Source organism: Dipodomys merriami, unplaced genomic scaffold, assembly GCF_024711535.1.
Source record: "Dipodomys merriami isolate MVZ:Mamm:240054 unplaced genomic scaffold, mDipMer1.0.p SCAF_28, whole genome shotgun sequence".
Lineage (NCBI taxonomy): Eukaryota > Metazoa > Chordata > Mammalia > Rodentia > Heteromyidae > Dipodomys > Dipodomys merriami.
The window spans coordinates 16,940,231-16,963,996 of NW_027204270.1; the positions used below are offsets into that span (position 1 = coordinate 16,940,231).

Here is a 23,766-nt window from a genome sequence, read left to right on the forward strand (position 1 = left end):
GTTCAAGGCCTAACAGCATCACCTCATACTCCTCAAAAAAAATAATAATAATCCCACAGAAGTCCCGGAATTGAATCTCATTGGCTTAGAGCCCCTGCCTATGTCTAAGCCAATTATTGCAGCCAGCAAAATGGAATGGGCTGATTGGTCCACCCTGAGTCACATCATATTGACTCCCCCCTCCCACAGAGCCAGAGTGAAAGAACAACTCCAATGGATCCACACAGAATAGCAATGAAGAACTGGGTTTCAGTCTCAGAGGACCCAATGAAGCAAGAGTTACTTCATGAGAATGAAGCATGTGCCAGGCTGGGGCCAGGCCTGCAATGCCCACCCTGGGGTTGGGCACATTATGGCCTGCATGTGGCAGTTTTTGAGGGAGTAGCTGTATCACCCCCACCCTCTGTGGTAAACAGGGCAGATATTCCTAACTTCCATGCTACTCCCATGAGTCCTGCCAGCCTCAGCCAATGCCTAGATGCCCATTGCATCTATATGGACAGATGAGACTGGGTTCTATGAGATTGGGAACCAGACCTTGGACGCCAGTAGGTCCTGCCCCTGTGGAAGGCCTCTCGGCAGGCAGCCAGCCTGCCTACCCTGGCCACACCCTGGCCACGCACACCAGGCCTTCCTTATGGAGCCAGGATTCCAGGAGATCGCAGAGGACGGTCCAGAGCCCAGAGTTATAAACAGCAGCTGTCTTTACAACTGCTTGGGGACACAGCTGCAAGCCAAGCATGAGACATGGGCAATGATTATTAGGTACTTGTAAATGCAAGGCACATGAATTGGGAAATGCTAATACAATTGTATAATTGTATTAACCACTGAATGCTGGCAGGGAGGGAGGAGGGAGGGGGATGGTGCTAATGTTTTGCAGGAAGCTGGAGTTTTGTTTTTCTGTTTTTGCCAGTATTGGGGCTTGAACTCAGGGTCTAGGCGCTGTCCTTGAGCTTTTTTGGCTCAAGGTTGGTGCTCTACCACTTCAGCTACAATTCCACTTCTCCTAGCTAACGAGGGAGTGGTGAGGGGGATGTCCTAGGGCTTGAACTCAGGGCCTGGGCACTGCCCTTGAGCTTTAATTTGCTCAAGATTGACATTCTACTACTTGAGCCACAGCTCCATTTCCAGCTTTTTGGTGGTTAATTGGAAGTTGGTTTCTTTTTCTTTTTTAAGTCTCACAGACTTTTCTGCTGTGGCTGGCATTGAACAGCGATCCTCAGATCTCAGCCTCCTGAGTAGCTAGGATTTCAGGTTTGAGGTACTGGCGCTCAGCTTTCCCTCAAGGAAACTGCCACCTGCCAGCACCCAGCATTGTTACATATTCTGTTGTGCTTCTTGTCTACTCTATTTATCACCTCTTCAGGCTCTTTCATGAGCCCCTGGCTTACAGATGTGCTCAAAGAGCAAGCAAACATTTTTTTCCACTCATCTTAACACCCCAACGATTTTATCTGAAACCTCAGTGCTGAAAAAGGTTCTCAAACATCCCCGTGTAGCTGAGCATCCAGCTACATCCAAATCAAGAAGATGTTAGTTAACCCTGCAGGAGTTTAGAAGCATTCAGAACCTATTACATCTTAGTCTCTTGGTCTGAAATCTAGAAACATGCATCTTTAAAATGTTGTCAGGAGCCAGGCACTAGTGGCTTATGCCTATAAGCATCGGTACTTAGGAGGCTGAGATTTGAGGATCCTAGTTTGAAGTCATCCCAGACAGGAAAGTCAGTGAGACTCTTACCTTTAATTAATCACTCAAAAGTTGGAAGTGGAACTGTGGCTTATGTGGTAGAGTGCCAACCATGAGTGAAAAAGGTAAGGGCCAGTATCCAGGCCCTGAGTTCAAGCCCCAGAACTATCACCAAAATAATAAAAATAAAAAAGGTGGCCAGGGCATTTGATGGGGGTTTCTGGTGCATGCCAAAGCTCACCAGGAGCCACGAGGGTTATGGGTCATGTGGGAACTCACCAGGCAGGCAGCTGCCCCAGCAGCAAAGTCCTGGCTCATTAGGCCCCGCCCCCCCATGGCCCTTCTATCAGGCAATTCAAAGTCTCCAGAGCCGCAAGTTACTGATTAACCTTAGGTTTCAAGTAAAGAAATGACTGAAGGAGAATGTAAGCCAAGGAACAAACTGGGCAGACTGGAGAGATCAGTGCCAGACGGCTGTTGTCAGATGGCACCTAGCAAATAAGAAGGCGGCTGGATGGACGTCCCCTGTCCTGGGTGGAAAGCCATCCAAGTATCAGCCACATCAGCTGACATTCCCTGTGGATGTCCAGGCTCTGAGCTCTGGTGTCCTGCCGACTCTGAGCCCAGAATGTCCTGCACGGAAGCCCTGAAGCCGCCCCAGCCCAGCTCATCAGGAGGTATCACCACAACTGCCATCACCGCCACCGTGCCGGGGCCCGCTGGGCATCATTGGTGCTCCATGGAAAGTGACCTGGAGTGCCTGGTATGCCGAGAACCCTACAACTGTGCCCGGTCACCCAAGCTGCTGAGTTGCCAGCACACCTTCTGCGCCGTGTGCCTGAAGCTCCTGCTGTGTGTGCAAGAAGACACCTGGTCCATTACCTGCCCGCTGTGTCGAAAGGTCACCGCCGTCCCAGGAGGTCTCATCTGTAGCCTACGTGATGAGGAGGCTGTGGTAGGGAGGCTGGTCCGGCCAGGGGCAGAGGTGCGGCTGTGTCCCCAGGGACTAACAGGTTCTACCACCTTTGCACCAAGACACCCTAGCCTGGCAGGAGAGGATGAGCAAGACGCCCTGAGTGCCAACCGTGTGGCAGCCCGGCGCCTGGCCGTCCACCTGCTCCTGCTGGTCCTGCTCATTATCCTCATCCTACCCTTCATCTACCCAGGCATCATCCGGTGGGTGCTGGCTTGCATCATCGCCCTGGCCCTGTTGATGTCCACCCTCTTCTGCTGTTACCCCCAGAGCCAGGGCAGCTGCTGGCCCTGCCCTAAGACTTCCTTCTGCGGACAGCAGAAACATAGCCAGATCGCTTCCATTGCTTGATGGGACCCTGGGTCCCAGCAGCCCTGGCAACTCTTTGGATTTTACAAACAGGGTAAGGAACTAGGAACTGAAGCTGAGATGACGTGCCAGCTGGACTTGCAAGGCCAAAAGTCAGAATGGCCATCTTGGGTCAAGAACCCCATGTTTTGACACTGGACTCACCCTCCTATGGCACAGTTACACTGTAAGGGGTGGGAAGGAAGGAGGTATAAACCGCCTGGGTGTCACAAGGAGGGTTTTTCTGTTCCTCTTTTCCGACGTTCTTGGCTTTTCTGTGTATAACTCAATGAAAGTATTGCCATATTGACCTTAATGTAGAGCAAATAGAACTGGGACCGTTCTTTCTTTTTTCTTTCTGTGTTTTTGTTTTTCCTTTTTTTTGAATTGGTATGGTTGGCTTTTGCTCATCTGACTTTGGTTTGGCCTTTTACATTGTGGCATTGTAGGCAGGTTGTGTGTTGTTTTGGCAGTCAGACATCTCCCTTCCTCCTGCCTGCCCCCTGGCTGCTTTCTCTAATGTTGCTCCCGCATCCATCTCAACCTCTCCAGAGGTCCTGTCGTGGGGGTGACCCCGAGGCAAAGTCAACCCCAGGGAAGCTGCAGGGGTTCCCACATTTAGCAGTCAGAGCTCAGGAGAGAGGGAGAGGGGGGGCGGGGCTGGGAACGGCTCCCGGTTCAGATTCCCCAGTTCCACTTTACACAAGGTTACTTAAGGCGCTGACTTAGAGAATCTCAGGATTTCAAGGACTGACCTCCCCCCCCCCACCACCATGCGCCGAGTGTCCAGCTGCCCTTTGGAAGCCCAGCCCCCAACTGCAGAACTGACTTCTTACGGGTGGTGCTGCCCCTGTAAAGCATCTCACATCCTACTGGAGGCTTCGTTGTAAAGATAAGAGGCCTTGTAAATGCAACGGTCCTCATCAAGAACCCCACCTGGTCACCACACCCCGAGAAAGGCAGGCCCTGCTGCCCTCCTTTCAGGATCATCTCAGCATCTGATGGTGAGAATGAGACCCCTCCCCATGGGTGCTGGAATCAGGGTTCAAAGGCCCCATGAATGAATGGGAACAGACTTGAAATCCTGGAGGGATTGACAGGCACCAGGCCCTGGTCCGCCCTGTTTACCCCAGTCCTCCTGTGAGGGTGAAGAGGGGGTGGTGCTTGGTCAGGAGAGACAAAAAAACTTCTGCCATCCAAGCATGGGGGCTCAGCCTTGACTACAGGGTGGCATGTGGTGACTGAATTATTCCTAAATACCTAAGAGAGCTGAGAGCCCAGCTAGGGTCCAGGTCAATAAATGGGACATTTGTCATGAGAAACCTACACCTCTATGTGCATTTCTGCTCTTCACATCAGATGCTAGCCAGGCGACTTAGGGTGTCAGGATGAGAGGGAGGGTTGTATAGACCCTCACAATTAAGCCAGGCTATGTGGGTCTGAAGAATACTGTGTTCCTAAGGGAGAAGTGGTCAGTGCCTCTTGGCTTGGCCTCGGGCGGCTGCAGCTTTGAATGACTGCCAGTCAGCCAGGGAAAGAACAGTGTCTCCTCATTCACTCCTCCAGTCCCGCTCTGCCCTGATCTCAGAGCCTTTCACCCAGGTTAAAATCTCCACTAACACTTCAGTGGCTAATGGCAACACTATTTCTACCATAATCATGGCAGAAATAGAATCAGATTTCACCTGGGTTCCACAGGTCAGGTTTGGCCACTGGCTTCCATGCACCAAAGTGACCAGTGGTGATGAAGAACAGAGAGATGAGACTTTTTTGTCTTTTTGTACTGGTACTAGAGCTTGAGCTCAGAGCCTGGGTGCTATCCTTTAACTTTTGTCACTCAAAACTAGAGCTCTGCTCTTGGCTTTTATAGCTGGTTAATTGGAGACAAGAACCTCACAGACTTTTCTTCCCTGGCTGGCTTCAAACTGCAATCCTCAGATCTTAGCCTCCTTGAGTAGCTAGGATGACAGGAGCAGCCACCAGCATGTGGCTTGAGAAGGAAGATCTGCTGCGTGGCATGGTCATGCTGCAGGAAGAGGGGAAATGAGCATTGCAGCCTATCCTGGGGATACAGATGTGAGCTTTAGGTTTAAATAGAGGACAAACCAGAGGAAGGGGGAAGGTATGCATAATTATTAAACAGTCCAAGGTGAACTGTGGCCTGGTTGATTATTATTAGTGAGTTTTGTCACTGTCATTGCTTGAGGGGAGAAATCTGGTCACGACAACAAAATCATTGTTGTCTGGGGACACCTTTCTGTCATGTCACAAGATGTTTATCCATCAGTCTGATCCTTCTTGAATTCCAGGGGGATTGCAGGGGAGAAAGGGAACAGATGTGAAGTAGAGATAGGGAGGCCAAGTTTGTCTTTGGCTTTTAGTCATTCTTTGGGCAGTTGCAGGGCTGACTGGGATGTCCTACTCTTCAGCAAAAGCTGTTTCTAGCCAGGCGCTGGTAGCTCACACATGTAATCCTAGCTACTCAGGCGGCTGAGATCTGAGAATCGAGGTTCAAATCCAACCCGGCAAGAAAGTCCGTGAGACTCTCATCTCTAATAAACCACCAGAAAATCAGAAGTGGCGCTGTAGCTCAAATGGTAAGAGTGCTAGCCTTGAGCTGAAGAGCTCAGGAACAGCACCCAAGCCCAGAGTTCAAGCCCCACAACCAAAAAAAAAAAAAAAAAAAAGCTGTTTCTAAGTTCCTGTTAGAAAAATCTCCCTGCTTACTGGTTACACGGACTGGCACCAAAAGAAAAGAACAGAAAAGAAAAGAGACAGAAATGTCAGGCCCAGCTCTGGCCCAGTCATGAGAAGTTACTGAATCCTGACAGTGAACTATCTTCATCATCATCATCATCATCTGTGTGTGTGTGTGTGTTCAGTACTGATTGGGACCTAAACTCAGGGCCTGGGTACTTGTCCCTGAGTTTTTTGGCTCAAAACTAGCACACTACCACTTGAGCCACAGCTCCAGCTTTTTGGTGGCTAATTAAAAATAAGAGTCTCACAGACTTTCTTACCTGGGCTGGCTTTGAACCATAATCCTCAGATCTCAACTTCCCGAATAGCTAGGATTAAGGGCTTGAGCCACAGGTGCCTGGCTTCATCACCAATTATTGAGCCTGGTACAATGGGTGTCTTGGGCCTTTTTGGGCTGAGAGGCAGCAGAGGGCCAGCCCTGATGTGGGGGCAGGGATGAAGATGGTGTAGAAGTTTCTTCCCAGGACTGTGGAGAAGGTACTGATGATGACGAAGAACCAGAAGAGGCCAGTTCCATCCCCAACAGACCCATCTCCACACCGTGGCCTGGAAATCAGATACATCTGACTTGAATTCCAGCCTCGCCATATCGGTGTCACCTGTCTCTCCGCATCTCAGGTTCTTCATGAAATAGAGGTTCTGACACCTTCTCACCACACTGCTAGGGATTTCCTGACAGCACCCAGCCCAATCTCTTAGGATCAGGAACTAGAGACAGAGGAGATGAGAGAGATGGGCTTGATTTCTAAGAAAGCTCCAGCAGGAATGATAAAAACAGACTCACCTGTTCAAACATGGGCACTATTAGGAGAATGAGCCAGGAGGATCGTGAGCCCGAGGCCTGATTTACATAGTAAGACCCTGTCCTATATAAAGAAACAGAAAAATGGACCACCTCCCATGGCCTCTGCATGGGCTACATCCGCCACAACAATATAATTGTTATTATAACTGCTAGCACTATTTGACATTTGACATGGTGAAAGTATTACATGCATTATCCCACATAATAAGTATTATTACCACCCCCAAATTATCAAGAAGAACCTAGAGTCACAGAGAGGTTTATAACTTGCCAACAATCATACAGTAAAATCTGGTGGTAAGACCAAGGGCAGATTGCAGAGTCTTCAGACTTTGGGCTTTGATTCACTTTGTTGTATGGGACAAAACAGGCCTGACATATAATAAGTGTCTCAGGGGTATGCTCCCTGGGCCCAAATGTATAGCTGCATTCTCAATTCAGCTACAGCTTCTTGACTTAGCAATTGGGGTGAATAGAGAGGGAGGGGGGACCCCACTGGCCCCCTCTCTCAGGACTACTCCCTTACTGCCCTGATTCTTTGTTAGGCCCTTGTGTGTTTCTGGAACCATAGCCTTTGCTAGGACAATAACTTCTTTGTCCTGAGCAGGGCAGAGCAATTCCAGGAATGAGGGACTGGCTTGCCTGGGTTTGTCCAGGTCTTGCAACCAGCAGAGTCCTAAACTACTGAATCTGTTCTCCTGAACTTTACATTCTTGTTGAAGGATTCCAGAGTCACTTCAATGAAAGGGAGCTTGTGGCCAGGCACGAACAGCTAGCAATCCGAGCTACTTAGCAGGCTGAGACCAAAGCCAACTTCAGCAGGAAAGTCCATAAGACTTATCTCCAATTAACCAGCAAAAAAACCCAGAAGTGGAGCTGTGGCTCAATTGGTAGAGCACCAACCTTAAAAAGCCAAGAGAAGCTGGGCGCTGGTAGCTCACGCCTGTAATCCTAGCTACTCAGGAGGCTGAGATTGGAGGATTACGGTTCAAGGCCAGCCCAGGCAGGAAAGTCCGAGACATTCTTATCTCCAATAAACCACCAGAAAACCGGAAGTGGTAGAGCGCTCGCCTTGAGCTGAAGAGCTGAGGAACAGCGCACAGGCCCAGAGATCAAGCCCCACGACCAACAACAACAACAAAAAGCCAAGAGAGCCCAGAACCAGTACTTAGTATTAATTAATTAATTCATTAATTAAATACTAAAATGGGGCTTGTCTCTGGGACCAATAGAAAAACCTTCTGAAGAATTCAAAACACTGGGGGCTGGGAAGGTGGCTCAGTGATAGAGCGCTTGCCTTGCATGCCTGAGGCCCTGGGTTCAATTCCTCAGCACCACATAAGCAAAAAGAAAAAAGCTGGAAGTGGTGCTGTGGTTCAAGTGGTAGAGCACTAGCCTTGAGCTGAAGAGCTGAGGGACAGCGCCCAGGCCCAGAGTTCAGGCCCCACGACCGGACCCAAAAAAAAAAAAAAATTCAAAACACTATTTACTTATTTATCTGACAACTACACTGGTGTCTGTTCTGTGTATGGAAGCAGACAGGACATTTAATCTTCAACAAAGAAGGAAAATTAACCTGCTATGGGCCGAATTGCATCACCCTAAAATAATATGTTGAAATCTTAACCCTCACCCCCTGCCTCAGAAGGCAGTCTTATTTAGGAACAAGGTTTCCCTAGAAGTGATCCAGCTATAATGCCCTTAGGGTAGACATCAATCCCATAGAAACAGAGTAAGGAAATGCCCATCTCGCAGACCTAATCTCTGCCCTGGATGACAGCGCCTGGTCAGTGGGTGAGACATCGCCTACTTCCGGCCCCCAATGATATAAAAGAGGTCTCCAAGAAGCCAGTCGGTGCCATTTTCTCCTTTCCTCATGAGAACTTGGCCTTGTCAGCTCTGCTGGCAATAAATCTTTTCCTCTACTTGACTTTTGTTCGTGTGGTCTTTTGGGTTACTTTCTCCCTGGGTTACATTTTCCTTTCAAACAGCACTCTTATAAAAAGAGGAAGCAGCTCACATCAATAATCCTATCTATTCAGGAGGCTCAGATCTTGAGGATCAAGGTTCAAAGCCAGCTTGTGGCTGAAAAAGTCTGGTCAACTCCATCTCCTAAATAATGAGCAAAAAGCCAAGCTAGAAGCATGCCTCAAAGGGAGAGCATCAGCCAAACAAGCAAGACAAACAAGCATGAGAAGCCTTGAATTCAAACTCAAGTCCTAGGAGGGGAAAAAAAAAAGGCATGGGGGTGTATATAAGTGATCTATGCAAGCCAGGACTAGGAGAGAGGGCCAGCAATCACCAGAAGCAGGAGAGAGGCCCAGAGAAGCTTCTCCCTCACTGCCCTGAGGACCACGCTGCTCTCCCCTTCATCGCCGACTTCCAGCTTCTCAGAGTGGGTGGGGCAGACCAGACATTTCTATTGATGAAGGCTTTGAAATTCTGGCATGTTGCTGGAGCACTTGTAGGAAGCCGACATAGCCTCTATTCCCCAGTAGTTCATCTAAGTTGTTCATGCCACATCCTGTGATCAGAACGCTCAGCATTTGGTCTGATTGCCTCCCCACGCTGGGTCCTACTTTCTTCTCCCATTATTGTGGATGGGAACTCAAGACCCCGAGCAGCTCTGCAATCCCTCCGCAACCCCCAAATAATTCATAGGAGGAATGGGAACCAACACCTACAGCCCCTGTCTTCTTTAGTCTTCATAACTTCATAATCGTTGAGTTATGATCTCCATTTCCCAGATTAAGATCTAGCCAGGCACTGATGTTCTCATGCCTGTAATTGCAGCTACTCAGAAAGCTGAGATCTGAGGATCATGGTGTGAAGCCAGCCTGAAGAGAAGGTAAATAAGGGATTCAGTAACATCACTGTAAATTCAGTTCCATTCAACAAAGATCCAGACCAGGCCCCACGGCAGAATTCACGACAAATCTAAATGTCTTTGAACCTGTACTGATATTTAGGCCTAGGGGAGGGCAGAATAGTAGAATTAGCTGAGCCTAGGTTCAAATCCTAATTCTACACCTTCAGGTTCGGCAATCCTGGCCAAGTGCAGACTTCACTGAGAATTAGGGTTAAACAATAGTATATACTGCATAGAATTAAGTGATATAAAGTATACACAGCGGAATAGTTACAAAGGCAATAGCCTCTAAACAATAATTGTGGTCATTTCCCATTTCCATAATTTCTGAGAGAATTGAATCCAATAATTCTTTTGTTCCCAACCTGATTTATCCTCTGAATCACCAAGGGAGCTTGTTAAAAATACATATCCCGGGGCTGGGAATGTGGCTTAGTGGTAGAGTGCTTGCCTGGCATACATGAAGCCCTTGGTTCGATTCCTCAGCACCACATATGCAGAAAAAGCCAGAAGTGGCACTGTGGCTCAAGTGGTAGCGCACAAGCCTTGAGGCTCAGGGACAGTGCCCTAGGCCCTGAGTTCAAGCCCCAGGACTGGAGAAGAAAAAAAATTATATATATACAGATACATATATATACATATACATATATATACATATATATATAATATATATATATATATATATATATATATCCCAGTCAGGCACTGATAGCTCTAGAAGTGATCCAGCTACAATGTCATTAGGGTAGACATCAATCCCATAGAGATAGCACTCACTAAAAGAGGAAGCAACTCATACCTGTAATCTTACTCAGAAAGCTGAGATCTAAGGATCATGGTTCAAAGCCAGCCTAGGCCAGAAAAGTCTATATCCTAACTAACTCCCATCTCCAATTAAATCACAGAAAAAGCCAGAAATAATGCTGTGGTTCAAGTGGTAGAGTGCTAGTCTTGAGAAAAAGGAGCTCAGGGACAGTGTCCAGACCTAGATTTCAATTCTTAGACTGAAAAACAAAGACAAAAAACCACAAGTGTGAGCCACAAGTGCCAAGCTCAAAAGTATTTTTTAAACAGAGATAATAGTCACTAATTTTTATTGTGTATCTTGCGTTTGCAGTATTTTTATTGTGTATCCTATTCAAAGTACTTTAAACATAATCATGTAATCCTCATTAAATTAAAGGTCCTGGGCCAACCATCTTCCTGATTTTACAGATGACATTGTACATTTTATAATGTCAGTCACTTTAAAAAAAATCTCTAAAACATAACAAAAGAGATAAAGATATTTTCTCCACTTTTCCTACCTGTAGCTTTCGTTATGGAATCAGATCTGATTGTGTTAGGGTCACCAGAGTGATAGGCATGTGGTACAATGGCTATAACTAGATCCAATGACTAGAAGCAAGCAGGCCATATTAGGGATGGGAAAAAGCACAGGTTCATAGTCCTACCTGATCCCACACAACCAGTCTGACTAACAGGAAGGGATTACCTGCTATTGAGAGGAGGGTTAGCTAGAAGTTTTCTGTTGTTATCCATTCCAGTACAGTTATTTGTGTGTGGGGTGCTGTCCCTTAACTTTTTCACTCAAGGCTGGTGCTCTACCACTTGAGCCACAATTCCACTTTTTTTGCTGGTTAATAAGAATCTCACAGGCTTTCTACCCAGGCTGGCTTTGAACTGTGACCCTCAGATCTCACCCTCCTGAGTAGCTAGGATTAGAGGCGTGAGCCACCAGTAGCTTGTTCCATGTGGTTATTATTCCATAGGGGCTCAGTGGTCACCCTTCGGCCTCTGCAGCCTGCATCCTGTAACTTGTTTGAACATCACACTAACCCTTTAGCTGCCTTTTCTGTTCCTAATTGGCCAGCCAGGAGATAAGGAGGTGTATGAGTCACAAGCTCCCAGCTGGAATGCTGGTCTCTGACCCCTCCACTCATCCGGTACCACTCAGGGTACCTGTCTGCCTTCACCAGAAGAAAGAGCAGCAGCCTCTGAGGTCAACGTGATTCACAGTCAGGCTCTGACACTCATTAGATCTGCCAGTGGCTTCAGCTCAGTGGGAAAGGAAGCTTGCTTCTTGTTTGTGGATGGGTGTGGTGGAAATTCACAGGGTTGCTAGGGCAACAAGACTCTTTTACCAGATCCTTGCACAGTCCCCGGGGCTGGGCACCCAGATGGGGGACTTTTATTTATTTATTTTGACAGTACTGAGGATTGGCAGTACTTAGGGCCTAGGCACAGAACTTGTAAATTCAGAAGGGGCAGCCTGATGTAGCATGCAGAAAAATGAACACGGTCATAGATTAAAATACAGCAGGGCCGGGCACTGGTGGCTCACGCCCGTAATCCTAGCTACTCAGGAGACTGAGATCTGAGGATCAGGATTTGCAGCCAGCTTGGACAGGAGTGTCTGTGAAACTCTTATCTCCAGTTAACTAGCAAAAGACAGGAAGAGGCGATGTGGCTCCAGTAGTAGAGCTGCAGCCTAAAGCAATAAAAATAAAAAGCCAAGTCAGAGCACCAGACCCTGTACACACGTGTACACACACACACACACACACACACACACACACACACACGGCAGTGCCTGGCACATGGTAGTTGTTCAAAGGCCAAACGTTCAAGGTGGAGGTCTGGGGAGACTGGAGAGAATAGAAAGCCAGAAAACAGCCGGGAGAAGGTGATCTGAGGGTAGAGGCCCAGGCCCGGGAGCCTCAGGTGCCCAGGCCAGAATCTACACCGCATTTGACATTAGAGAACCCGGAAGTGAGGGTCCCGCTGCGCGCGCACAGGACGCTGCTGCTCCGGGGGCCGCTCCGCTTCCCTGACCCGACGCAGGAGGGAAACTTTCCATCCACTCATAACTGGCCCACCCCTCCACCCAGGCCACGCCCCACCCGTGACCACGCCCCGCCAGGGGCCACGCCCCCGCCCGGGGCCACGCCCCCACAGCCCCCATCCAGGCCCAACGCCCCCATCCAAGCCGACCCCAAGAGCAAACTGTAGCCTCGCCTTCTCTGGTCCCGGAGGGGACCGGCGGCCCCACGGTCCCCGCGTAGACACTTCCCCAGGAAGAGCTGGGCAGCCCCGGGGCCCGGGGCAGGGGGGGCGATGGGACCATAAGGGCTCTGGGTGGCCCGCGGGAGGGGACGGGGTGGGGGGACGCACAAGGGGTCGGGAGGACCCGCCGGGACCCGCGGGGGGCGCGCTGCGCCCCGGGCGGCGGGACGTCCGGCCCGAGCCGGCGCGGGGCGGCCAGGCGCGGGGAGGGCCCGGCGCGGGGAGGAGCCGGGCCGCCCCGCCGCCGCTGTCGCCGCCACTCCAGGTAAGCGCGCCGGGCCTGCCGTCCCCCCGCCCCCCGCCAGGGCCCCGCGCCCGCGCCCCCGGGGGCAGCAGATGCCCCCCCCCCGTGCCTGCCGTGACCCCGAGCGCACGGTGTCCCGGCCGCCCGCGCGGGCGCCTCTGTCTCCAGGCCCGGAAGTTCTCCGAAACACCGTGCAGGCGGCAGATGGGGAAACTGAGGCTAGGCAGCGCACTCCTGGGGCGCGTCCTGCTTCCAGCCTGTGGGGCTGAGGCCTTAGGAGGTCACCAAGCCGCTCCCCTGATTCATGGGGGTGCTGGTGTGGGCCTGGAGAAAGGGGCTGCCCGAGGTCCCGGGGGAGGGGAGGGTCAGCGGGGTCGCTGGACGTCCACCCCCCCTTTCCCTCCACGCGCGGGCAGGGTCCCCTCTCCCGGCCCCCGAGGCGCCTGGCCCTCAGTGGACTCCAAGCCCCATTCCCGGGGTGACCCGAGGAAGCCCAGCCCCCACCCCGCGCCGGGGCCTCTCAGGATGGCCAGGACTGAGAACACGAGAACCCGCATTAGCGGACCCGCGGTTGGGCACGATTGCCCCTCCACAGTGCCTTTTCTCTGTCCTTCCCCGGTCACACGGAGACACAGCCGAACTGGCAGACAGCAGGTGCCATGCCCGGTCCCCTCTGAGCCTCGGTCTTAGTGGATCTCATTTGAAGATGCTTCTGCCATCCTAAATGTCCCCATTCCCGAAGGCTGCAATAGAAGGGAAGGGGCAGGTGGGTAGAGAGTGGCACGTAAGACCCCCACACACACCCCCAAAGTAAGGTCAGAGCCTAGAGTCCTGGTACTACCACTTCCCAGCTGTGTGAACTTGGGTGACCCCCTCTGGGCCTCCATTTTCTTATCGTGCAACAGGGATCATTGCGCACATGAGATATATCAAAATGTCTCCCATAAATTGTAAAGCACAGGGACAAAGTGTAGCCTGTATCAGGCCTTGCCAGATTAGACACGAGCAAGGGTGTATTTTATTTGTTGGCACGTTTATTTATACATTGATTGATTGATTCATTTATTGGTGCTAGGGATCAAATTCAGGGCCTCAGGCATACACTAAACCTTGCTCTACCGCTGAGTTCTTCCTCCAACCATTCAAGGGTACCTAGGAGCTACCATAACTCCTGTTAGTCCTCCCAGAAAAGACACTGGTGACACAGAGACTGGGGGCCTGAATTCCAGGCAAGGATACTGAGGTCCCTCCAGGCTCCTGAAACAGACAGCTCCTACCAGGTCAACTCCCTGAATAGTCTTCTGGCTCTCTAGTCTTCACAGACTCTCCTCTCCAGGCTAGCTTTCAGTTATGATCCTCAGATCTCAGCCTCCTGAAGTAGCTGAGATTACAGGCATGAGCCATGTGCACCTAGTGGTCTAAGTGGTCTGGAGCCTGTGGAGGGCCTGATTTATAACCTACCTGCATGATTGTCAGAGGATGGAAGGAGCTGAAGACACCAGGGCATTGTCTGGCACTCAGACTTTGACTTTTAGGTCCAAAGCTGAGGAGTGAAGGGTGGCCGGGAAGGGGGGGGGGGCAGTGGGCTGACTGGGATGCCAGAGCTTCAGGGTTTGACTTAGGACCAAAGCTGGGGGTGGGGAGGGGCAGTGGACTGACTGGGATGCTAGAGTTTCCTATGAAGGCTATGGAGAATTCCTCCCAAGCCTGGTACCATCTCCCTCTGTGGGTTTCACGGGGCTGCGAAGGCCAGAGCAGCCACTGGGATGGCCCAAATGGGGCTGAGCACTGCCGTCAGGTGGCTTTATTATCAAGTCCTCTTATGTACTTACGCCCTAAGAGTTCTGTAAACAGGGATTCACATTATAAAATGGACTGGCCTGTTGGGGAGGGTGGGAGTCCTTGAACATGGTACAGCAGGCAGGAAGATGACTGGAGAGAGAACCCACTATTTCGCTGACCTCCACTCAGGCAGCCAGATGGACCCATTACAATTGTACCACACTCCACCATCAACCTCGTGTGCCTTCCCGTGTTCTTAGAGAAAACAGCAAAACCTTGTTACCTGGACTTTGAGGCCATTCACCTAAGTCTGGCCTAGTCTGCAGCCCATCTCAGAGCACTTTATTAATAGCCCTCCAGCCCACACATGCCCCTAGGGCCTTTGCACAAGCTCCCCTGGACCACTCCTCTTCCTGGTAAACACCTCCCCATTCCTCAGATTTTAGCCCAACCCAGAGTCCACCATCTATGTGAAAGGTCAGGGGTACACTCTGGTGGCTCATGCCTGTAATTCTAGCTATTCAGGAGGCTTAGATTGGAGAGTCTAGGTGAAAGCCAGACCAGGCAGACAAAATCTGAAAGATTCTTATCTTCAATGAACGAGAAGAAGGAAAGAAAGTAAGAAGGAAAGAAAGAAAGAAAGAAAGAAAGAAGCAAGCCAGAAGTGGACCTGTAGCTCAAGTGGTAGAGCAGAAAGGCTGAGCTCAAGGCCCTAAACTCAAGCCCCACCCCCCAACCCCACAGTACCAGCAAAGCTAAGCAAACTATAAATAAATACACTGATTTGTTTCTGCAAAAGTGCAGTACCGCCAGCCTGGGATTTCCAGCGCTGGGTCTGAGTCAGGAATGAAATCTACCTGCAAAAAGCTCCACTTGAGCACGCTAGGGATCTCACTTTATAGAAAACGTTTGTCCTTCAAAAAGATAAGCTGAAGTCATTCCTCACTAGTGGAGGGAGTTATGTGCACTGGTGTTCCTCCCTTCAGTCATGCAAAAGCCAGGGGCTGTTCTAGGGTAGGTCCCAGGATTCCTCAGGGAACGGGCTATCAGAGCCACTTGCCCCTTGAAGCTTTCCCTAGTGGGGGAGACAGATAAGCAAACAAAGCTTTGCTTCATTGTCTGGGAGTGACCAAGTTTGGAGGGAAAAAAAAAATCATGCAGGGAAGGATGAGGAGGCAGTGGTGGGGCAGAGTAAATACTGAAGCTCTCACGAGAAAAGATGCTCTGCCTCTCAGCCACCCCACCCCTCCTGGTCAGGAGACTGGGCAGCCATCTACCCAGCCATTCTCTCCGTGAGGAGACTGAGCCTTTGGAACTTCAGAGGCTGCAGGTCCCATAGCCACTAGACAAATCTAGGAAGGCAGCTCCTGAGCCCTCTGAGGGTTCAGGAAAGGAGCTTGGGGTTTGCAGTCATCCAGACCTGAGGGAGGTGTGCATTGTAGGAAGAACACGTACTAGCTGTGTGGACTCCCCATTTGGGCAGGTGAGCATGGATTTTCTTATCGTAACATGTTCATCACTTCCTAGGGAGGTCGTTGTGAAGCAGAGATGGGATGGGGAGAGTGAACCCCAGGGAATCTCACTATTGAACACCATTTGTGCATGGACCCGAGAGCTGTCTGAGCTAAAGATTCCCATATGGACTTGGCCAGCCAAGAATGCACTTGAACTGAGGACTGCCTGGAAAAGGAGAGTAGAGGTAAGTCAGAAAGGCCAGTTACACACAACACACCACACACACACACACACACACTGTAGTGGGTGGGAGCCATTGAGATTCATTAGACTGATAGCTTTTTAATTGTGTCTAGTTTTTTTTGTTTTTTGTTTTTGTTTTTGCCAGTCCTGGGGCTTGAACTCAGGGCCTGGGCACTGTCTCTGAGCTTCATTTTGCTCAAGACTAGCACTCTACCACTTGAGCCACAGCGCCACTTCTGGCCTTTTCTGTTTACTGAGGAATCAAACCCAGGGCTTCATGCATGTAAGGCAGGCACTCTACCACTAAGCCACATTGCCAGCCTTGCGTCTGAAATGTTTTGGGCCCCCTCTGGTATAAACATAACCAAAGAGAAATACAGTTCTATTAGAGTTAAGGTGGCTGAAGACCCAGATACAAGTTTAAATGCCACCTTATTATCCAGTGACCTTGAGTTTGATCTCTTAGGACCCCTCTATGCCCACTTGTATATCAGGGATGATAGTACTGCCCAGAAGAATTGTTAGGTAGAAAAGAGATAACACACAGTGGGTGCCAGTGCGGTGGTTCATGCCTGTTGTCCTAGCCACTCAGGAGACTTAGATCTGAGGATCCCAGTTTGAAGTCAACCTGGGAAGGAAAGTCCATAAGACTCTAATCTTTTTTTTGGGGGGGAGGTCCAATCCTGGGGCCTGAACTCTGGTCCTGGGCACTGTCCCTCAGCTCTTCAGCTCAAGGCTAGCGTTCTACCACTTGAGCCACAGTGCCACTTCCAGCTTTTTGCTTTTTGCTTATGTAGTGCTGAGGAATTGAACCCAAGGCCTCATGCATGCAAGGCAAGCCCTCTACCACTGAGCCACCTTCCCAGCCCCAAGACTCTGATCTCTTAATTAACCATCAGAAAATCAGGAAGTAGAGTTGTGGCTCAAATGGTAGAGCACTAGCCTTGAGAGGAAAATGTTAAAGAGCAAGTACCTAGGCCCTGAATTCAAGCATAAAAACAAAACATATATCTTTTTTTTCTGGGAGAGTCAATAAAATAATACTTCATTATAAATTACATCTAATATATCACATATGTATTATATGTGATATGTTATATAAATATATTTTTTTTCTTGGGCCATTCATCAATTGGAGGGCACCTGAGCTGTTTTCATAGCCTGGCTATTGGGAATAGTGCAGCAATGAACAGGAGTGTGCAGGTCCTTCTATTGTGTCCTGACATATTCATTCAGGTAAATGTCTCAGGGTGGGATCGCTGGATCTTATGGTAACTCTATTTTCAGTTTCTGGAGGAACCTCCATACTGAGTTCCATAGTGGTTGTACTAGCTTACAATCCCAGAAACCCTGTGACCTTTACAGGGAGCTTGACTCATGAGAAGGAACGCCTGGGAGTTTAGAGCGGAGGAAGAGCACAGTCTGCCTTTGTTCACGAGAGCACTGTCTTGTGGCATCACGACTGGCTTCAGATGAGGCAGAAAGAGACAGGTGAGAGGGCTCCGGCTGTGATCCACATGAGAGCCCCAGGTGGCTTGTGCCAAAGCCCCAGCAGAGAAGGAAGACAGTATGGTAGTGGGAGACCTACCGTAGAGCCTAGATGTTCGTGCTACCCAATCCTCCCATCCTGCCTACTCTCTCAGCTCTGAAATAAGAAAGAGGGGGGCAACTCTCCTTTCTGGCCAAGTCTCTCAACCCTTTTTGGTGTGTAATGTGGTTACCCAGAATCCTCTGGGTTCTTCTGTGTTGTGTCTGTTGTCATGGAGACCTCCTGAGACACTTCATTTACCTCAGGCTTGCAGTTTGACTCTAGGTATAAAAAGAATGATTTTTCTCTCCTGCCCTTTGCAGGTGGAATTGGATAGGCAGGTTGGGAGATAAAAGGGCAGGGAATTCTGGGCCTGTGTGGAACCTTCCCTTCTAAAAGCATCTTCTCTATGTGCATGTCTGTTCTGTGTTTCAACTTACCATCGGTAGTGTCTGGCTTTAAGAGCACCATTGCAGTCCTGTGCATTAGAAAGCATTTCTTTTTAAAGTTTTTTTTTCTTGTCCTTGATTCAGAACAATTAGTTTCCAGTCTTCCCAAGACATTCTGTTCATCTCTATTATTTGGTTAACAGAGGAACCAAAATACTTGAAAAAAATTAATCACATAAAAATTCAACTGTGACCAGAAAGAGGAGACAACACACACACACACACACACACACACACAGAGTCGAGTCACACTTGACCTTGACCTTCATTGACTGCTGTAAGCAGGGAAATGGCCCACACTTGGTAAAATAAAAGAAGTTTACTTAGCATGGGATCTTCTAAAGACCAGAGTTGTGCCATTTGGGGCAAGTTCAAGGGTTTTCAAGGATGATAGTGACCATATTTGGTTTCCTCATCATTGCTGACTTTAGAATATTTTTTGTCAGGAGTGATGTTGAGCCTCAAGTGATAGAGCACTCAGTGTTAAGTGAACAGCTAAGTGATAGTGTCTAGGCCCTGAGTTCAGCCCTCAGGACCAGCACCACAGTCAGATGACCAAACCTTCCACATGTGGGTCTTTATGGAACCCACAAAGCACAAATAAAAATGAAGAAAGTTAAATTACCCAGAACCCAGCCTCCTTCCCCTTAGATTCAGCCACTGTCAGCATCCTATGTCACTATCATTATCCCCTAATGGTTCCCTCTCATGGACAGTCATATTCAGACAACTTTATGTATTTATGGAAGAAAATGTGGGAAATTTAGAGACATCTTGCAATTTCTCTTTACAGAGATAATTTTGGAAGCTGTCTTAGTCATATTTCTTCTCCGTAGCTTTTTACATGATTGGCTCATAGTTCGACTATCCTTATTTTTAGGTATAATTCATCCTAGAGGAAGGTAGCCTCTAGGGGACGGGATAATTGTCAATTGTCATAATCCATGGTAATTTATTGAAAAGCCAACTGAGGCTTAAAGACACAGACACATGCACACGAAATAATATTCACTGACATTTAAAATGGCCAGAGGCCAGCTATGGGAACACACTTCTGTAAGCTCAACTACCAGAAGACGGAGGGAGGAGGATCAGGAGTTCAAGGCCAGCCTGGCTAATTTAGTAAAACTCAATTCAAAATAAGAATGAGGGTCTGGGAAGGTGGCTCAGTGGTAGAGCGCTTGCCTTGCATGCATGAGGCCCTGGGTTCGATTCCTCAGCACCACATAAGCAAAAAGAAAAAAGCTGGAAGTGGCGCAAGTGGTAGCCTTGAGTGGCATTAGCCTTGAGCTGAGGAGCTGAAGGACAGCGCTCAGGCCCAGAGTTCAGGCCCCAAGACCGGACCCAATAGTAATAATAATAATAATAATAATAATGGGGAGGAGCACTGAGTGGTGAATTTGCTCAGCATGTGTAAGGCCATGGGTTCAATCCTAAGTATCATAAAAGTTGAACAAAGGATGAGACTCAAATTGAAGAGGCACCCAGCTTTGGAAGCTGAAAATTACCTTGGGTGCTTCCAGACACTTGGGCCCTATTCTCTTTCCCCTTCTCATCAGATGCTCCAATTGGTTTGTGAAGGAGAGAGAAAATCAGGGAGATCTTAACTCTTGCTTGAGCCAAGTTTATTCACTCTTGTTCCTATAACTGGCATATTCTGAGAACCCGATCTGACTGGCACCTGGCTGGGCACAGGAACATAGACATGGAGGAAATAATGCCTGCTCTCTGGTGCCCAACCTAAACCAGGAGCTGGGTGCTGTGATCACAGCTCAGGGGACAAAGCTAGAACAGGAACATGATTGAGACAATCCCTAGCAAGCATACAGTGGGTATGTGATAAGTGGGAGTCGCCTGCCACCCCACTGGTAAAAGGTCTGACAGGGGCAAAGGCCCAGGGGTGGCAATATAGCCAGGCTCCCTGGAGGCAGAACTAACTGGTTCCCTCTCTCCTCCAGGTTCCACATCTTGTGGACCCAAGGGCTGGTTTTTCTGGTTTGCTTCCCCCCACACACACCCCCTCTGCCCCAGACAGTGATTTGCATATTTCTTTGAAGCAGAACAACCTGTCTTCAGAGAGAGAAGCCTACACTGTTTCTCAAACTCCTAGGTAAGTATTATTTAAAGTTTCTTTTCCTTCAGGTCCTTGGTCATGACTTAAATATAATATTTCTGGGCTTATGTTACTTATTGTCTGTTTCTTGCTAGCATGAGAGTAGTCATGTCTGTCTGTCTCTGTCACAATTCTTCTCCATGTCCTCTGTAGTAAGGTAGAATAGTGCCCAGCACCTTGCAAGTTCAAGTATATGTTTATTTAAATTAACTAGTTAATCTGTAAGAGAAGTATTTACAGTGCATTTTGGTCTTAAGAAAAGATCTATACATTTCCAGAGACATCCCCATTTTTTTTGTCAGTGGTGGGGCTTGAACTCAGGGCCTGGGTGCTGTCACCTGAGCTCTTCCACTCTTCCAGTTTTCTAGTGGCTAATTGGAGATAAGAGTCTCACAGTCCCAGCTGGCTTTGAACCTCGATCCTCAGATCTTCACCTCCTGCGTAGCTAAGATTCAGGCCACCAGCGCCCAGCTGACATCCTAGTTTTATTTCAACATAATTATAGACTCACAGGAAGTTGAGCAACTGGTACCAACAGGTCCCAAGCCCTGGAAGTCCTCTCCCTGCCCAGCCATTACCCTTACCACTCAGACCTGTAACCTTGGCAACCACTCCCCACCCTCACATCACTCCAGGCCCATTCATTGGCTGAGCCCTGGATACAGAGAGCATCTTTTGGTTCTTTAAAGACATGGTCTTGATGACCTATGCTGTACTCTCTGCCTGAGACAAGCCCTTGGCTCTCAGACTAACCATTTCCTTCTGCAGGGAAAAAATTGGGGGTTCCGGCTCCCCTCTTACTTGTTCCTCTTTCCCCCACCCCCTTCTCTTCAGGAGCACCTCTGCCCTCTTCCTGTCCTACCCCCTGGTCTCCCTTCCATCTTACCGACCTCACCTCTACCTTCCAACTACAGGCCTAGTCACCACCCACAGCCTCTTCACTTCCTGTCCCCCTTCTCCTGCCCAGGTGTCCACTTCCTGCCTCTGTGTTTCTTCATTCACTTCGTGGATTAAAGCCCATGGATCCTGCAGCCAGACCTAGTGTGCACATCCATTCCTCCCCTTCTTAGCTCGCAACCTGGACCATGGCATCATTAGGTGTCTGCCACCCCTCCACATCAAATGCCCTTCCCTTCCCAGCACATACCTGTTTGATGTTTGCTACCTCCAGGCCCTCCCAGAAAGCTAGGGGATGGTAAGGAGAAAGGCAAGTTTACATTATGTTTACGTAGGTAAACCAGTAAGTAAAACAAGTTTCAGTTATCAGCCAGCATTATAACCATGGAACAGGGTATGGGATAGAGGAACAGAGAGAGACTTCAGTCTGGGTAGTTGGGGAAGGCTTCTCAGAGGAGGCTGAAGCCAGATGTGACAGTCTGGGGAAAGGTGTTCCGGACAGTTGCAGAGATCAGAGGAGGGGACTATTCTTGCATATTAAGAACAAAAAGGCAGCTCAGGTGTAGTAGATGAGCCAGGATTTGAGAGGCAAGCAAGGGCTTGTGGGGCGCAGGATTTTGTAGAAGGTGTCTGGAGGTGTCAGCATCTATTCTGGTAGAAGGCCTCAGAGCTCCTGAGCAGGTAAATGACAGAATTGATCTATATGACCAAAGGACCACTGGCACTGCTGAGTGCTAAGGTACCAAGAGAGCATCTTGTGGCTAGGTTGGAGGTATGGCTCAAGTGGTTAAGCACCAGCTGAGCAAGCTGAACAAGTGTGAAGCCCTGAGTTCAAGCCCAAAACCAGCATTAAAAACAAAAATAAGGAGCCGGGCACTGGTGGCTCACGCCTGTAATCCTAGCTACTCAGGAGGCTGAGATCTGAGGATCGCGGTTCAAAGCCAGCCCAGGCAGGAGAGACTGTGAGACTCCTATCTCCAACAAACCACCAGAAAACCGGAAGTGGTGCTGTAGCTCAAGTGGTACAGCGCTCACCTTGAGCTGAAGAGCTGAGGGACAGCACCCAGGCCCTGAGTTCAAGCCCCACGGTCGACCAAAAAAAAACAAAACAAAACAAAAATAAGGGCTGGAAATGTGGCTTAGTGATAGAGTGCTTGCCTAGCATGCATGAAGCCCTGGCTCCGATTGTACAGAACCAGATAAACAGAAAAAGCTGGAAGTGGCGCTGTAGCTCAAACTGGTAGAGTGTTAGCCTTGAGCAAAAGAAGCTCAGGAACAGTGCCCAGACCCTGAATTCAAGCCCCAGGACTGGCAAAAAAAAAAAAAAAAAAAAAAAAAAAATCCAGATACTGGTGGCTTATCCTGTAATCTAATCCTAGCTACTCAGGAGGCTGAGATCTGAGAATCATGGTTTTAAACCAGCCTGGGCAGAAAAGTTTATGAGACTCATATCTCCAGTAAACTACTCAGAAAAAGCCGGAAGTGGCGTTGTGGCTCAAGTGGTAGATCGCTAGCCTTGAGCACAGAAAGGCTCAGGGACAGAGCCAGGCCCTGAGTTCAAGCCCCAGGACCAGCAAACAAACAAACACAAAAAACAAAACTTGTTGGCCAAAGTCTGAACTGAACTGTTCCCACTCTAAGCCCAGCCCCTTCTCCCTGGTGATTAGAGACAAGCCAGTGCTTCTTCTACGTATTCTTGAACTGAGAGCTGCCTGGGTCTCCCCAGATACCAGTCCAATAAAATCCCATCTTGGGCTCCCTCGGGTAACTGGCGTAATTACAGCAGCCTGCAAATGGTCTGTGGAATTGATTAAACGGAGTGGAAACCGCTGAGCCTGCCAGCATCATGGCTGTGCGGCCCAGGGCCCTGCCCCAGATCGTGGCTCATGCTGTCCCCCTTTCTCTACCTCCACAGTGTCAGCAAATCCTTTGTGAACCTCAAACTTGGGTTCCTGGGGAACCCATGAGAGATCAATCTTGCTGGATGGTTGAGCCTATCTGGGCCTGAGACAAGGCAGGGGAGATTCCTATGCAGTTATAGAGGAAAGAGCTGGAGGCTTGACATTACAAGTCTGATTTGGATCTCATTGCTTACTGTGTGACATCAGGAAAATTGTTTGGCCTCTCTGAGCCTGCTCCTGGCTGTAGGAGAACATTGTGATGGTTTGGTTTCCATGGTGATTTGTGAGAATTAAATGGGTTGGAAAGTGCTTTGTGAACTGTCCCTCACTGAGAAAATAAAGGTCGTGTGTTGCTTTTAACTACCTCAGGATTGTTTTTGAAATGGATGAAATATTAGTTGTGATAGAGTACACAACTCCTGCAAAGAAATGATAGTGTGAGAACAAAAATTTTATTCTTCAGTAAATGGAGTGAGAAGGAGCCCTTAGCAAAAGGATCATTATTTAAAACGTGATGGGGCCAGCACTGGTGGCTCACACCTGTAATCCTAGCAGCCTGGGAGACTGAAAACAGGAGAATTGAGGTTCCAAGCAACCTTTGCAGAAAAGCTCCAGTGGCCCCCTTCTTAACCCTTAGCTGG

At 49.1% G+C, this 23,766-nt stretch overlaps 2 protein-coding genes across 8 annotated transcripts in view; both read left to right on the forward strand.

Moving 5' to 3' along the window:
- Nucleotides 1-1,948: 1,948 nt before the first annotated feature.
- On the forward strand, nt 1,949-3,368 carry Rnf186 (ring finger protein 186). The gene has a single exon (XM_070037009.1). The coding sequence runs from the start codon at nt 2,207-2,209 to the stop codon at nt 3,014-3,016; it is 810 nt and encodes a 269-aa protein (XP_069893110.1). The 5' UTR covers nt 1,949-2,206; the 3' UTR covers nt 3,017-3,368.
- A 9,320-nt stretch (nt 3,369-12,688) lies between these two features.
- Nucleotides 12,689-23,766, forward strand: part of Tmco4 (transmembrane and coiled-coil domains 4) — a 66,149-nt gene continuing 55,071 nt past the window's right edge. For 2 of the 7 annotated variants that reach the window (XM_070037788.1, XM_070037787.1), the window contains exons 1-3: nt 12,689-12,778; nt 16,067-16,238; nt 20,173-20,324. The gene's annotated coding sequence lies outside the window, so the exon portion shown is untranslated. Of the gene's footprint in view, nt 12,779-13,434; nt 13,524-16,066; nt 16,239-20,172; nt 20,325-23,766 lie in introns of those variants that run through there. The other 5 variants (XM_070037792.1, XM_070037791.1, XM_070037790.1 and 2 more) reach the window with 4 other exon arrangements.

Bases quoted from the DNA above. Each gene is read 5' to 3' on its own strand.
- Rnf186 (XM_070037009.1), top strand. From the start codon at position 2,207: ATGGACGTCCCCTGTCCTGGGTGGAAAGCCATCCAAGTATCAGCCACA.